Source organism: Miniopterus natalensis, chromosome 13 (assembly GCF_054644295.1).
Source record: "Miniopterus natalensis isolate mMinNat1 chromosome 13, mMinNat1.hap1, whole genome shotgun sequence".
Lineage (NCBI taxonomy): Eukaryota > Metazoa > Chordata > Mammalia > Chiroptera > Miniopteridae > Miniopterus > Miniopterus natalensis.
Window position 1 is genome coordinate 983,475 of NC_142093.1, and position 15,575 is coordinate 999,049.

A 15,575-nucleotide genomic window follows, 5' to 3' on the forward strand; every position below is an offset into this window, starting at 1 on the left:
TTGATGTGGTTATGGGAGGCAGCAGGTACCACAGTTACATATGCCACCATCTTGTCGTCTCTCCCAAAGGAGATTTTTAAAGATTTATCTGCACATCTTGGTCTTTAAAAGTTGTAACAGTTCTGCCTGGCCAGTGTGGTTCAGATGGTTGGATCACTGTTTTGTACACTGAATGGTCTCAGGTTCGATCCCCATTTGAGGCATGTATGGGAGGCAACCAATTGATGTTCCTCTCTCTCTCTCTAATCAATAAAAACATAAAGATTTTAAAAAATAAAGTTGTAAGTGTTCCTACATAATGGTGAGCTGCCAGGGCTACGTACCGGCAGGTCTGCCTGGTGCACGGGTGCCTGGCCAGGTAAGCCCCAGCCCTCCTCTGTGGTCCCGGCCAGGCCGCCTCAGGCAGGGATCACTGCCTTTCTCTGGTCTGCACGCAGGCCCAAGCCAACTCCCAAATCCTGATACTCAACCCTGCCGAGTGGAAGGTAAATGAACTCTTTCAGAAAACTTCTAGACTTCTCGCCTGCACTGTTTAACCAGATTTATTCATATCCTTATTAAATAGAGTCTTAATGTTTTTGTCCAGACTGCAATGAAACTAATAAGAACAGTATCAAGCCCAATAAAACACAATGCTGATATCTCAAATGTGTCTCAAATCTCAGAGCACGTTATTACATGTTTGACCAGTTTCATCACGTAATCACAGCATCACCCAGCTTGCCTCTGAGCTGGATCAAAAGTGTCTCCCCACCTCCCGCGCAGGTTCACTGTTCACACAGGTACGTGACCACACGTCCCAGAATGCTGCGACTGTCAGTCTTCAGCTTGCTTAGCCCCTTCTCTCGCTAACCTGTCGGCTTCCTCGTTGCCTGTGAATCCCGAATGACCAGGAATGTGCATCTGTGAGACAGATTTTTTCCGTTTACTTTTGCACCCTCATGGTAAAGAATTCAACCCCAAGTGGGCTGAGAAGGTGGAAGTTCCCCCCCACCCCTCCATTGTGACACTACGCACACAGTGATGATTCCTACTACGTTTTGTCATGGACACACGCACTCAAGTTCCATTCTGATTCTCCACGGGCTGCAGCTTACTGCTTGTGTTGCTTTTCTCCACTTATAATGCATGTGGCGAGCTTTCCAGGTAGAGCACACGTGTGCACCAATGGGTGGGTGTGCACGGACACACTGCTCTCTGGGAGTGTCTGACACTGCTTACGGGGCAGGGAGCATGCTTACATGGCAGCCCACCTGCCATCAGGGGTCCTGGCTGGCCTGCAGGGCAGGGGGAGGAAAATGGTGCCATCTAACTTGCTCTGGATTGTTTGAAAAAATAATTTCAATAAAATTGTCTATTTTAAGCAAAATACTTCCATTTTGGAAAAACAGTCATGTTACTAAGATCTTATCACATGACTTTACCAAAATGCATCATAAATGAGCACCATCTACCATGATGGCCGCTTCCAAAGAAACCAGCAGGCCGGCTGTTCACGTTGCTTTAGCAGTGCATCTGTTGCAGTGATATCCTCCTGTTACAGCCGCATTACTCACACGATGACACAGCGATCCGTATTCCAACACACAGGATGGCACTAGTTCCTGGGGAACTGTTACTTTAACATATCACTGAGTCACTCGCGGAAGCACCGTCTCTCTGGTTAGCTGAGACTGCCTGGTGCTAACAGCCCTAAGACAGGCCACTGAGCAGACACCCACGCCCTGGACAAGGACACTTACCCACCAAATGTCCATGCCCCAGACAAGACGATACTCACCCACCGAATGTCCATGTCCCGGACAAGCCTCTCCAGCTCCATGAAGTCCTCCTTGTTGATCACCTCCTTCCCGGTGCTTGTCCTCCACCCTTTCTCCTTCCACCCTTGGACCCAGTTAGTGATGCCTGGAAGAAACGCACTCCCAGACTAGGAATCGGGGACACTCTGATTCTTTCCTCCCTGGACTGCCCTATGCCTCGCTCGCACTTGTGTTCTGAGCAGCCTTCTGGACTTTTCGTTTCCTTCCCTGGGCCTCTAGCAGACCAGAAACACTCCCTTTCTCTTCCCTTCATTCTAATGGTACTCAGCCTACAATGTCACCTCCTCCAGGAAGCCTTCCCCAGCCTTCGGCATTGCTCCCTGTGCTGCTATACACAGTATTTCCCAAGGAAGCCATCAGTGCACCATCCTCAGTTACTCGCACACGCTGAGACTTGAAGTGCCCCAAAGCAGGGTCCCATCTACCTTCCCGCCATGTCTTTGGTGCCTGGCAGAGATCCCTGTGCGGCGAACACTGGAGCAGCAGACCTGGGAGTCCAGATCCTCACCTTTTCCTTTACACTTGACGGCTCCCGCCCTGGTACAGTTTCTCCTATAGGTGAAGGAAATACCTATTTCCCGGGGAACTGACTAGACAAACACTAGACCAGATAAAATATAAAAGCTTACCATTGATGGTGAACATACTATCCGTGTACAGAACCAGCTTACTGATGTTCTGGGCCTTTGCCTGTTGGATGGCTTTGCAGGCTGCCTTGAAGAGAGAAATCGGTGTCACACTACAGAAACTGTTCACCTTTCAACATCACTGATGCTCAGTTACCTCAAAATGTAAACACTCCTTCTTTCCCTGTGCTGCCTGTAATGCTCGCATTCTCCATGTGAAACATGCTATACAGACAATTCCGTGCAGACAGCTATTTGAAGTGCTTCACAGTTTCTCTCGGAAATCCCTATCTCTCATAACTGTCACTAACCCCACACTAAGCTTCTTCTGGACTTTGAATACCTTATACATAGACAGTAAAAACTCATTAGTGTGTTCATCAATGCTAAAGAAGGAAACACAGTTTTAGTGAAAAATTACATCTGATAACTTACATGAATTTCTGCTCTTTGATTGGTTTGTCGCCCAGGAAGTCTAAGGCCTACATTTCTGGTTTCAAAATAGTGCAGAAGAAAATAAAATTATAAGCTAGTATGTTTTATTGGAAATACAAAAATATTGTATAAAACTGGCCTTTAGAAATCAAAACAACATTGTACTGAAAAGCACATGTGGTACTGCAGAAGGAACCCTGAGCCAAAGGCAAAGGGAAGTTTAATCTCTGGACTGAAACACAAGCATGAGGCCCAGGCAGGCCACGAACCTGTGGCACTCAGGAGTGCACCAGCCCGTACAGGACTCAAAACTAACGTGAGATCAAAGTGAAAGAACTTCAGACTGTACAGCTGAAGAGAAACATAGAGGGGATTTTAATAGACAGTGTACATGTACATTAAACATGCCTAGCACAGCTGTGGGCACCCATCAACACCGGGGAAGGCTGCTCCAAACTGGGGTGGGGCTGCTTCCCGCGCTCAAACCCCCTTTACACTGAATTTTAAGGCTGTGTGTTACTATTCAAGTTTTTTCATATTCACACTTCACACACCTTGCCTTTGCACCTCTCACGTCTTCAGGAATCATGGTGACCCGTCCCTCTGCATCCCATCTAAAACTACCTTCGGGGAGACGTGTGACTTAGGGCACATTTAGGTAATTTTTGCATAAAATTTTATGAGCGAGACAGACTCGTCTGGATTTAGGGCTGGGAGAGCAAGGCCAAGGTATCTCAGGTTCCAGAGAACAGAGTTGTCAGGGTAGACAAGAAACAAAGCTGCTCTGCTACCCCCCTACACAGAGCTGCTCATAAACAGTCAAACTACAAGCACATCCCACCTCACTCTGCCTATGTTTCAGAATATGACCGGCTTTCTTGGTTTACTCACAAAGGATGGCCAGGCCCCCAGTAAACACCGATCCCCGCTCGGGCCCGCCTCCGCCCGTTGCTGGAGCAGCAGCCGTCAGTGTAGACAACGACATATTCTCCTGTAAGATGGAAGGAAGCTCAGGGAGTGCCGCTGGCCCCACCTCACTAGAAACTGAAATTCACCTAAACATTATTACAGTGGAAATAGCACTTTAAATTGAGAAGGTATTATATTTGGGTCCCACACAGCAGGCATATTAACATCACTCGGTAAACCCAGATCCCACTGCTGTGAGAAGTGCTGCCTACAGCCCTGCTGCAGGGGTCCCAGAACAATGCCGCTGTCCCTCTCCTTGGGGGGCAGGGGTCCTGTTCACTCCTAGGAGCTGTACGTTCAAACAGGCAGTGCCTGGCACGATGGGGACCTGCCCACCAGAAGGTCAAATCCTCTGACAAATACCGGTGTTTGTTTTTCTCAGTGTAGTTGTCACCAGTAAACTGCTGTCCCCCATCTTTGCTTCTATCAAGACAGGGTTTGGTCACCATGCCAACGTTATAAAGAGCGAGGTAGAAAAAGGCTGAGACAAGGCCACTCTCAGGCCACTGACCAGCAAGACACTCAGCAGGCCAGCAGAAGTCAGGAGCAGGGGCACAGGAGCAAACAGAAGGAACATGCGGATGAGGCCTTTCTCAAAAGGGTGGTAGACTGGGCAGAGCAGAGGCCAAGGGCAGGGGGGAGACGCTGCAGGCTGGAGGAGCGCACTTCTGGCTGGAGTGAGGCTGCGAGTGGGAGAGGGTGCAGGTGTGCAGCCTGCTCAGTTCAGCAGGACTTGATGCTACCAGATGACAGCAAACAACTGTCCTTGTCACTGAACCATTTCACCTGTGAGCACCTGTCACGTGTCAGGGGATGTGTTAGGTCACACTGGGCTTCAAGCAACTGTCAGGACACTGGAAAAGGCTCATCTCCCACACACTCTACAAATGCTTGTTTCATTTACCACTGGTAAAAACCAAATCAAGAACCTTTGGGGTTTTTTAAGAAAACATAACTGCAAAATTGATTTACACAGTTCTGAGAGCCTGAAAAACCATTTTCTAATAGTTTTCTTGGACTGAATTGTAAAATGGCTTCTTCTTGGGGAACACATGGACCCTACGAATACACTGATTTGTATTTTAAAAATGCTACTTATCCTTGTTTCCTGTTCATATTTGTAGAAGACAAAAAGGAGGCTTTACTATGAGTCAATACATATAAACAGGTGGTTCCTGGAGTTAAGGTAGAGAAGTTCATGGCTATCTTGCTCCGCAGGATAAGGTGGGACGACTGGTGTTTGCAAGGTTGACTCAGAAAGGTTAAGATGCTGGTGCTGATCCATTATAAAGGAGCTCTGTCCAGGGCCTTTCTTATGGAGGAAGCAGAAGTCTTTGCACTTTCCCTTGGTGACCTGAAATGCCAGGTTCTCAGGGAACACTGGTATTTCAAAGGGTTAGTGCCTTTTACTTGGAGCCTACAGAATGGTTTTCCTATAAATGTCCAAAATTGTAATAATTCTGTACCATTTGATCAGTTACAAAATAGTCACCTTAGAGATTTTTAAATAAAATGCCTTTTCAGATAAGAATGAAGATGTTAAATATCAGCTCAAATGTCCCCCATTAAGAAAGTGGGAAAAGTTTTTACACATATAGTTCCATTATATGTTAAAAGTAAAAAAATCCAAGAAAGACACACCCATGTAGGAGAAGGTGTCCCTGCCCACTGGAGGGGCCGCCCCCACATCCTGTCTCAGGTGCTTCGCATGAGGCTCCACGTCCTGCTCTTCTGCTCTGGCCAGGGGCTCACGGCGCCGCTTGCTGGCTTTCACTTGTGATTCTTGCCCCTGTTCATTTTCCTGCCCTGAAAGAGAGTCTGCTCAGAAGCCAGAAACAATGAACCAAACACGAAACTAAGAATCCAGAGATGCAGTGTCACTTAATATCACTAACACTAAGCCAGACTCAACTACCCTCCATACGTGGCCCTGTAGAGAGGGAATGACCTCAGACAGTCCACACCACCTCAGACTTTGATGTCCTGTGAAATTACCCTAAATTCTCCACAGTAAGCTTGATGAGATGATATGAACACAAGAGCAAAGCTTCTGTTAAAAAATAAACCCGGTTTTGGTGGAGACAGCAGAGATGTAAAGAGTTTGAAAATTGAGGGGCTCTTTCCCCAGAAAAAAACAAAGACCAAAATTCTGTATGGAAACTAGAGAATTAGACTTAGAAGTGGAGCCTGAAGATGGGACTGAGCTGCTGCAATCCCGTGACAGAACTCTAACAGATGAGGTTCTTCTCATGGGTGAGCAGAGAAAGCGATTTTGTGAGATGGAATCTACTCTTGTTGACAATGCTGTGAAGATTGTTGAAATGACATCAAAGGATTTAGAATATGACAAAGCAGCGGCAGGGTTTGAGAGGACTGACTCCAACGTTGAAAGGTGCTTCTGTGGGTAAAATGCTTTCAAATGACATCACATGCTCCAAGGTAATCGTTCATGAGAGGAAGTCAGTCAATGAGGCAAACACTACCATCTAACTAAGAAACTGCCACAGCCACTCGAACCTTAAGCAACTCCCCCCCATGGGTCAGCAGCCTTCAACACTCAGGCAAGACCCTCTCTCAGCAAAAGGATTAGGACCTGATGAGGGCTCAGATGATGGTGAGCACTCAAGTATTTTTAGCGGAAGTATGTACATTGTTCGCACACTCGAGAGACTGACTATAGCAGGGGTGAGGAAAGTCTCGCCCTCAGGCCAAATGGGTCTGGCCCTGCCAAGGCAACCGCAGGCGGGACTAGAAATTCAATAAATCTAGTAGCTTTTTTCATAGCTAATTTTTAAGTTGATAATTCTGTATGGCCCGCAAGTGATGTTAGAAATATCCAAATGGCCCTTGGCAGAAAAAACTGTTCCGCATCCTTGGACTACAGCAGAGTGTGAACATAATTTTTCTGTGCACTGGGAAACAGATCATGGACGTGCTTCACTGAGGCAGCGTGGAACTGAACCTGCACTCTCCAAGGAATGGAACAGGAGAGCTGAGTCCTGGCTTCTCTCTAACACTGTTACTGACAGGAACCACTAGGCTAAACTGCTTTCAGCCTGTCCCCTAGCCTGTAAAATGGAGAAGTGTTAACAACCGCATCTTCTCTATCTGCTCATTAGGTAGATCAAGTGGCACCTGGGACAGAGAGGGCTGTAAACAGGTTACAGTGGCACCTAGGGCAGGAAAGGCTGTGCACAGGTTACAGTGGCACCTGGGGCAGGGAGAGCTGTGCCCAGGTCACAGCGGCACCTGGGAAAGCGAGGGCTGTGCCCAAGTCACAGCGGCACCTGGGACAGAGAGGCCTGTGCCCAGGTCACAGCGGCACCTGGGACAGAGAGACCTGTGCCCAGGTTACAGCGGCACCTGGGGCAGGAAGGCCTGTGCCCAGGTTACAGAGGCACCTGGGGCAGGGAGGGCTGTGCCCAGGTTACAGTGGCACCTGGGGCAGGGAGGGCGGTGCCCAGGCTACAGTGGTGTGAGCGGTGACTACCTTCTAAACCACCGGCGCGCGCAGAGTTCCTGACGAAGGCCCAGGCTTCCTCTTCGGTGGCAAACTTCTTGAAGCGCGCGGCAGGAAAGCGGTCCACCTGCGCTCGGCACTCGTCCCTGGAACAGAGCGCCGCCTGACTCGCCGCCCCGCCCCGCCGCCAGGGGCGCTCTTCCCAGGCCCTGGGGGGATTGCGAGCCCCCCCAGCGGCGTCGCGCCTCCCCGTCGGCAGGCTCCTGCCGCGCGCCCAGCCCCTCACGCACTAGGCGCGGCCCGCACGGCCGCCAGCGCCGCAGGTTCACCGAGTCCGACGCCGCGAGCGCCCTGGGGCCTTCGGGAACCATCCCGCCCTCGCTCCCGGCCGGCGGCCGCTCACCAGGTCAGGAAGACGCCGGCCTTGCGGCCCCTCCTCACGGCGTAGAACATGCCGAGCCCGCCGCTGCGGCAGCGCACGGCGGCCAACGCGACTCCGCGCACGGCGCCCAGCAGCCTGGTCATCGCTCGCCCGCGGCGACCGCCCGGCAGCCCGGCCCCGGGCCCCGCGCCGCCATCACGCAGACCAGCCTTCCGGCCGCGGCGCCCGGAGATGACGCAACAGTCGGAGCGACAGGCGGTGGGCGGGGCCTAGAGCCCCGAGATCTACGGGCTCGTGAATTTCCCAGAGGTCAGTGCGGAAGTGCGTCCCCGGGCGGGTAGCGGGGCGGGGGCGTGGGCGGGGCCTGGCTGCTCCCGGGCCAAAAGAAGGTCGCATTTGTAAATGATCAGTTTATAAAAATAAAGTGTTACTATTCCTATATATTTTATTATCACTTTTTAGTCCTCACCCAAGGATATGCTTATTGATTTTAGAGAGAGGGGAAGCGAGAGAGAACATCATGGGCTGGTTGCCCCTAATGGGGACCCAGCAGCCAACCTGGGTATGTGCCCTGATGGGGAAGCAAATCCCCAACCTTCTGGTGTACAGGACTGCACTCCAACCAGCTGAGCCACACTGGCCAGGGCCAATTTCTGTATTTCAAATAATATCTGAGCACTTACCTCTGTCCACCTGATAGGTTACTGATGTCTAAAGATCCTGGACTGTTATATAGGAAAGGTGACCTTGCTTCAATGAAGTGCCTGTGATTTTCACATCCATTGCAGGCCTGCACCTTCACTTCACTCACATGCTTCTTGTATCAGCGGACAGATGAAAGTATTATTATTTTTAAATATATCTTTATTGATTTCAGAGAGAGGGAGAGAGAGAAACATCAATGATGAAAGAGTCATTGATCGAGCTCGCAATCCGGGCATGTGCCCTGACCGGGAATTGAACCCCAATCCCCTGGATCCTAGCTCGATGCTCAACCGCTGAGCCCCCCCCCCCCAGATGAAAGTATTAAAACGCTGACAGCTCTAGGTGGAGGGGAGAGAAAAGAACTTCAACCCATTAGTTTTTGATTGAACAGACAGGTCCATAAATTCATTTTCCATGCAAGGACTCATCATCAACTCTCCTGATCACTTTATTATTCACATTAGGAACTGGGACTTGGGGGGGTCAAGAATGACTTTGAAGTCTGGGCTCTCCCACCCTCACCCTGCACCCCAAGCTTTCTGCCTCAGGGTTGCTGACATCATACATTCCCAGCACAGGATTGTTTTCACTTACTGATTTTGAGAGATAGAGGGAAACATTGGCTTGCTGTTCCACTTATTTATGCATTCATTGGTTGATTCGTGTATGTATCCTGACCAGAAATGAACTCCCAACCGTGGGGTATCAGGACCACGATATAACCAACTGAGCTACTGGGCCAGGTTATTGGCCTTTTTCTTTAATCTTCACCCAAGGACATGCTTATTGGGTTATTGGCCTTTTTCTTAAACGTTCTATCTTTAGGGGTAACCAAAGTTGCTTTCCTGGGGCCACGTCTTCCTCGCAGACCCCGGTTGCGGCTAGGAACTCTCGGGAACCGCGCGGAAAAAGAGGCTCCCAAGGCGGAAAAGTATTACCAGCGCACAGGTTCCCGGAGCCTCTTTCCGGGACTGTCTAGGCTTCCACTGTTTCTCAGTGGTTTTTCCGGTTCCTTTAGTTCCCGCCTCTTCCTTTCAGCCGTCGAGATTTGACGAGCTCTCGCGAGACCTAGGCCTCTTCTCAGGCCGGCGCTCCCCAAGGTAAGTGTGCGGCCTCCGCTCTGCACGGACTTTTCTCCCAATTTTGAGGACAAGACGTTTTGAAGTCAGCCCTGGGGTGGCGGGCCCTGCGTCCCGGCTGGGGATACGGCGGATAACGCGGCGTTCGTCCGCGGATGGCGCGTGCCGGGTGGGCGGGGGCGCGGAGACCCGCTCAGCCCGGACCTCTCTCTGCTTCCAGGAACAGGCCATGTTCAGCTCCAGCGCCAAGATCGTGAAGCCCAATGGCGAGAAGCCCGACGAGTTCGAGTCCGGCATCTCGCAGGTGAGGGCCGAGGGGTGGGGCGGGCGGCGGGACGGAGACGCCGGGGCGGCCGCGGCGGGTCGCTGAGGCCTCGCGCGCTCCTCCGCAGGCCCTGCTGGAGCTGGAGATGAACTCGGACCTCAAGGCGCAGCTGCGGGAGCTGAACATCACGGCGGCCAAGGTGAGCCCGGGGCGGGGCGGGGGCCCGGCGCGCGGCCGGCATTTGGCGGCACCTGCGGCCAGGTCCCTAACGGGCTCCGGAGCCGGCGTCTGTCCCGGTTCGGGGGCGGACACCCGGACTGGGCGCCGTCAGGACGCGGGACCGGGTGGGCCCTGGGAGCAGCGCGCGGGCGGGATGTGGGCGGGAGCCCAGGCCGTGTCGCCCCTGGTCCCCAGGTTACGCCGGGGCTCCGGGTCCGGCCCCGCGTTTCCCTTCCCTCCCCGCCGCCGTCCTGGGTCGGGGCGCGCGCGGGCTCAGTGCGGGAACGGGAGGTTCTTTTGAATGCGTGTCTCGCGCCCGGTGCTCGGCTTCGCAGAGCCCAACCGGCCCGTGTTGGTTGCAACGATGTGCACGTGCTGCCCACGGTGGACAGATGTTCCCCGTGCGCGCGGGGTGATTGCGCTCACAGACTGGACGTTTTGTGTCACGTGTGAGGCAGGAGGAGTGACAGTGGGGTGGGGGCGGGGGAACAGGGGCTAGAAAGTGGCTCCAGGAAGGCCTCGGGTCCAAGGCGGCTGAGCCACACGGGGCTGCTTTCCCTAGGAAATCGAGGTCGGCGGCGGGCGGAAGGCCATCATCATCTTCGTCCCGGTGCCCCAGCTGAAGTCTTTCCAGAAGATCCAGGTCCGGCTGGTCCGCGAGCTGGAGAAGAAATTCAGCGGGAAGCACGTGGTCTTCATCGCTCAGGTACCGTGCTGTTGAAGCCTCGCGGGTGAAGCCGCTCAGGCTGCTGTGTTCGGGTGGCCGGCACTCGGGATAATGATCGTGGCCCTGTTGTGAACAGGAGAAACTGTTGTTGGTGGTAGAGAGCTGGGAAGGCTGTGCTCCCGGTGGGTTAAGAAGGTAAAGTTCGCTTCTGCTGTTAATGTTGAAGTGGCTTTTCACCGTTGCAATGACGTAAAGGCAGCTGCTTGAAGAGGTGGCCAGACTAAGGCGCCTGAGGTTGGCCTGGCCCAGGGTTTTTTCTGCCTAAGAATCACCTGCCTGAGGCTCCTCTGCCCAGGTGAGGCAGGTGGAGATGGAGGGGGAGGCGCTAAGGAGCAGTCTGTAGGGAAAGGCAAAGTCGAGGAGGGTTTTCTAACTCAGTCTAGGTTGGCTTTCTCAAAGTTGGAATTCTGTTCCTGTCTTTCTGTTTTTAAAGCAGTCTGACATTTTCTTTGCCACCTTATGGGCCTTTTGTTGCTGTTGCATGACATTTTTGCCTTGCAGAGGAGAATTCTGCCCAAGCCAACTCGAAAAAGCCGGACAAAGAATAAGCAGAAGCGCCCCAGGAGGTAAGTCTTCTGTTGGTGTGGGGCCTCCACTCTCGCTAACTGCTGTCGGCTTGAGGGGCTGTTCACAGTGGGAGCTGCAGAGGCTCCTAAAGTCACGTGTGGTTAGTTCAGGGAAGCCATCCACCTCGGCTTGTTTACTGAGGAACTTAGTTTCTTCTGTAATTCGATGTGAAATGTGTTAAGGTTCTGGAGATAAGAGTGACATGTGCTGCAGGTGGTGTGATAGGCCAAGGCTGTCACAAAGGATGGAGGTGGTTTCCTCCGGCTCCTGGGAGCGGTGAGAGGAACCCTCAGTTTAGGGCCCACCAGACAGTGGAGCGGGCCGGGCTGTGTCTTTGCTTTTTATTTTTGCTGTGAATTAAGGCCAAGTTAGATTTTCCTGTTGCTGATGTCACAGGTTGAAATTTAGTGCACATGTGGACGTAGGTGGACCGTGTTCATGAACTTGATTGTCTCAGGTTCTCTGCATAAACTCAGATACTGGTAGTTGAGTCCTTGGTTCAGGGCTTCTGGGTTTTGTTGAAGTCCTCGGCTTCACAGAGTTGGATTATTGGACGCCTGCAGCCCCTTCCCTAGGGACCGCATTGAGAAAAAGTGTTCTGGTGTCCCACTGACTGCCAGGTGGGCAGCAGCCTTAAGTGTGTACTTGGTGTGGTTATTATTATTACCCCTACTTACAGGATGGGGACAGAAGGTATTTTTTAATTTAAAAATAACTTTTTAAAAATTATGGGGAAATAACAATATACTTTTAAAAAGTAAAGGATGGGGAGACTGACAAGCTTGGAAAGCTGGCTCCGCACAGCTGGTCATGGGGACGCTGGCTGTGAGAAACTCAGCCTTGTCTTTGAAACCCTGGATAGTAGGAAGTGATGGACTCAGGATTGTGAGCTAATGTTACTGCACCATGTCTGTGGGTGAGGCTGTAGAGGCAGGTGCCAGTTTTCTGGGCTTGAATTATAGGGTTCAGTCCTTTGTGCTTGTCTTTGGGTAGTTGGAGCAGCCTAAGAGTTTGGGAATACGCACTGCTCTCCAGGAGCCATGCCCACGCCTTTCTTCCTTCTCATGCGTGCATCTCCTGAGAGTCCCCATAATACTTGCAACCAGGGGAACAATGGGCAGTGGCAGCTCGTTCCGGGCTCACTCCTGAACCTGTTCCCAAGGCCCCCGTTTCTCTGACTTCTCAGTGAGCCAAAGCAGCCCAGCCTGGGCTCTCCTATGGGCTTCTATCCGAAGCCCGCCCTTGTTTCACTGCCCCCAGCTTTAATAAATATACTCTTAAAATTTTAAAAAAGTCAAAGAATTCAAGAATATTTTTTTATTCTAGATCGCAAGAGATCAAATACAGGAGGTAATCAAGAACATTTAGTTTGGTTTTGTAATTTCTGAGAATCCCATTAGTACTCGAGTGTAAAAACAAGCCCTTTGCTTTGCACCCCAGTAAGGGCTTGGCTCCCACATTTACAGCCTCCATTCTCCCACTTCTCAGTCCTGCTTTTCCCACATTCTTTCTCTTGGTGGTGACTCAGGGTCACTTGCTACAGCTGCAGCCTTCCTGCTCCTGACACTCCATCTAGTTCTTGGGCCAGGGCTGTTCTGCCATTTTCCCCTCTAGCTGCTTCCTTCAGATGTGTTTTCTGCTTTCAGTGGTTGACTTTCTCTCACACAGATTAAATGCTGAGATTCCACATTTTGTTTGGCTTCTAACCTGTAAGATCCCAAATATTTGTCTTGACTTAGCTCAGTCTCTGGTTTGTGATACCAAAGTTGCATTGCCATTGTCCCTTTTTAACAGAAATTAGATGACATTGAAGTCTGAGATGACTTTTTAAAAATTGTTTTTTTATTGATTTTAGAGACGGGAAGGGGGGAAACATGAGTTTATTCCACCTGTTTATGCGTCATCGGTTGCTCCCTGTATGTGCCCTGACCAGGGTTGAACCTGCAGCCTCGGTGTAGTGGGATGATGCTCTTAACCAACTGAACTACCCAGCCAGGGTTGAGGTGACTCCTAAGATCAGTTTTGATTCTATTCTGATTTGTTTTAAAGGGAGTAATCCACAGGCTTCCATGTCCAAGTGCCTTCCCAGCCCTATAAGGATAGGAATGTGCTTAATTAGGGGCAGCAGTGACCAGCTGAGCCGCCTGTCTCATTTGCTCCCTGAAAGGTGAAGGGGCCCTGAGCATGCTGTCTGTAGCCGTGTCACAATAAGACCTGGCAGGCACTTGAGAGCCACTAGACAGTGTTCACTGTGTGCATGGGACCTGCCAGATAGGAAGTACAGACTGGTGCCACATAGTGTCTGATGAGGGACAGGTCCCCAAACACATCCCACAATACAGGGTCCTCTGTAAACATGAAGATAAGAACTGTCTCTTCGCTCATCCCACCATCCCCTGCTACCTAGCAGGTGCCTCGGAGTGGGAGTAACTGCCCTTCGGTTGTGAGCAGCCATGTGGGCTGTGAGGGTGAAGTGATGGGGGGGGGGGGGCAGGGTTCCATTGGCAGTTTGTGTGGTAGGGTGACGGGTTGGAAGTTGGGGACCCTTCCTGTCCTCAAGCTGGTGATGGAACAATCTCTTGGGGTTGGGCATTGCCTTCTGTGAGAATGAGGGTTATGGTGGTATTTAGAGGCCAAGAGAGCTCATGAAGGCTCTTTGGTAGGTGAATTATGTGATCACATGAACATGTTAGATAATCTGACAACATTGGAGGGGTGGTTTGGATTTGAGTAAGACTAGTAAAGAGGTCTGCAGTGATTAGTTGAGAAATTGTACATGTGGAAGTAAACCTGCAGGTAGGTACAAAGATAAAAGCCCTCTAGCGCCCTTCCCTGGAGACAAGTCACTCAAGGTGGCTTGATGATTGTAGTTTACATGGGTGGCATTTCATATAACTTAGCAGGGTGTTTGTCACCCCTTTCTGGTTGGCAGCAGCTCTGGTTGCTGAATTAAGTGTAAGTAGCCTATCTGAAAACTAGTGTTCATCTGATTCGGGAACCTGGAGTTTGCTGCTTACATTGTGACTCAGTCGCTGGGGCTCAGCAGAGGGCAGGCCTTCTCCTGGGGTCTTACCTTGTCGCTGTTCTTTAGCCGCACGCTGACTGCCGTGCACGACGCCATCCTGGAGGACTTGGTTTTCCCAAGTGAAATTGTGGGCAAGAGGATCCGTGTGAAGCTGGACGGCAGCCGGCTCATCAAGGTCCATTTGGACAAAGCTCAGCAGAACAACGTGGAGCACAAGGTGACGGCTGCTTGGTCGGGGCGGGTACAGATGGGCTGGAGGGCAGCAAGCCTGCTCCCTGGGCCACCAGCCTGGGCATTGGAAACGGGCAGCTTTTTCATTGTACCTCATATTGTCCCTTTGGATTATGTGCCAGGTTTTAACTTGGGGCGTGTTTCAGGTTATTAGGAAATAGGAAGTCGGGTGACCCTAGAGTTTGACTCTAGTGAGGCTGTGTGTGGTGGGGGAAGGGGTAGAATCTGGGGAGAACTGTCACTTCTTTCCTGGTGAGGTGTCCCCGATGTGGACAGTGGGATCTCCCAGGGGCTCAGTCCATGTGGCCCAGAGGAGCACAGCACTCGGGTGCGTGGTGTTGGGTCCTGTCCCACAGCTCTGGAGAGGAGCTGGCCCCGTCTTGGGGCTTCCGAGAGCCCGTCCTATGGGCTCCTCATCTTCTCAGCCTGTTTGCTGGGGAGAGAGCCCTGCAGGGCGCAGTTTCCCAGACCATCAGCATAAAGACGAGGGTGTATTTAAAAGTTGCCATTTGTAGTGATTCGTGTGTTTTTCTTACAGGTTGAAACTTTCTCGGGTGTCTATAAGAAGCTCACAGGCAAGGATGTTAATTTTGAATTCCCAGAGTTTCAGTTGTAAACGAAAATGACTAAATAAAATATTATTCTCGGTATTCTGTTCAGGCATGTATTTCGAAATCTCAGAGACATGGTTGTACAGCTTTCTACATTGTCAGTGGCTTCCTCCACAGGCCGGTGATTTTGAACAGGGTCCTGCAGTTTGTGCCAGGAGGTGTGAGACGTATGAGGGACGTGCTGGAAGCAGGGATATGACAGGTGTTTCAGGTGAAGTTGCCGAAGAGCAGCAGTTCCTGTCCCCAGGGCAGTCAGGTGGTCCAGCCTGGGAGAGCACAGGCCATCAAGGTGCAGATGGGACTGAGCCTTCCCTCCTGGCTCCCAGCAGTGCTGTGACTCACTTCTCCCCAGGCAGCCAGGCTTGAAGTAGTTCCATGTAAGAAAAAGGAAAGGCATCAGAAGTAACTAAACACTGGCCTAGAATAATTGCCTGAAAATTGCATGGTGGAGACG

The 15,575-nt window shown here is 51.3% G+C and overlaps 2 protein-coding genes across 3 annotated transcripts; one reads left to right on the forward strand and one right to left on the reverse strand.

Moving 5' to 3' along the window:
- Positions 1-526: 526 nt before the first annotated feature.
- On the reverse strand, positions 527-7,849 carry RNASEH1 (ribonuclease H1). Of its 2 annotated transcripts, none has more exons than XM_087823314.1 (8): positions 7,714-7,849; positions 7,341-7,456; positions 5,492-5,656; positions 3,773-3,872; positions 2,882-2,936; positions 2,450-2,534; positions 1,781-1,905; positions 527-903 (listed from the first exon to the last, which is right to left on the reverse strand). In XM_087823314.1, the coding sequence occupies exons 1-8, from the start codon at positions 7,833-7,835 to the stop codon at positions 817-819; spliced, it is 855 nt and encodes a 284-aa protein (XP_087679440.1). In that variant the 5' UTR covers positions 7,836-7,849; the 3' UTR covers positions 527-816. The 2 variants fall into 2 exon arrangements, 1 of the variants encoding a protein (XP_087679440.1); XR_015715504.1 differs by having other exon boundaries at positions 814-903; positions 2,450-2,530.
- A 1,558-nt stretch (positions 7,850-9,407) lies between these two features.
- Positions 9,408-15,160, forward strand: RPS7 (ribosomal protein S7). Its single transcript, XM_087823315.1, has 7 exons — positions 9,408-9,497; positions 9,697-9,780; positions 9,869-9,940; positions 10,523-10,666; positions 11,189-11,253; positions 14,346-14,496; positions 15,049-15,160. Exons 2-7 carry the CDS (start codon positions 9,706-9,708, stop codon positions 15,124-15,126), a joined length of 585 nt encoding a protein of 194 aa, XP_087679441.1. The 5' UTR covers positions 9,408-9,497; positions 9,697-9,705; the 3' UTR covers positions 15,127-15,160.
- Positions 15,161-15,575: the final 415 nt, after the last annotated feature.

Excerpts from the sequence above, each read along its gene's own strand:
- RNASEH1 (XM_087823314.1), bottom strand. The coding sequence starts at position 7,835 with ATGACCAGGCTGCTGGGCGCCGTGCGCGGAGTCGCGTTGGCCGCCGTG. Across the intron at positions 7,457-7,713 it reads GCCGGCGTCTTCCTGACCTG|GGACGAGTGCCGAGCGCAGG; the intron begins GTGAGCGGCCGC and ends GCTCTGTTCCAG. Across the intron at positions 2,535-2,881 it reads ATCAAAGAGCAGAAATTCAT|GCAGCCTGCAAAGCCATCCA; the intron begins GTAAGTTATCAG and ends TCTCTCTTCAAG.
- RPS7 (XM_087823315.1), top strand. The coding sequence starts at position 9,706 with ATGTTCAGCTCCAGCGCCAAGATCGTGAAGCCCAATGGCGAGAAGCCC. Across the intron at positions 9,781-9,868 it reads TCGAGTCCGGCATCTCGCAG|GCCCTGCTGGAGCTGGAGAT; the intron begins GTGAGGGCCGAG and ends GCTCCTCCGCAG. Across the intron at positions 10,667-11,188 it reads ACGTGGTCTTCATCGCTCAG|AGGAGAATTCTGCCCAAGCC; the intron begins GTACCGTGCTGT and ends TTTGCCTTGCAG.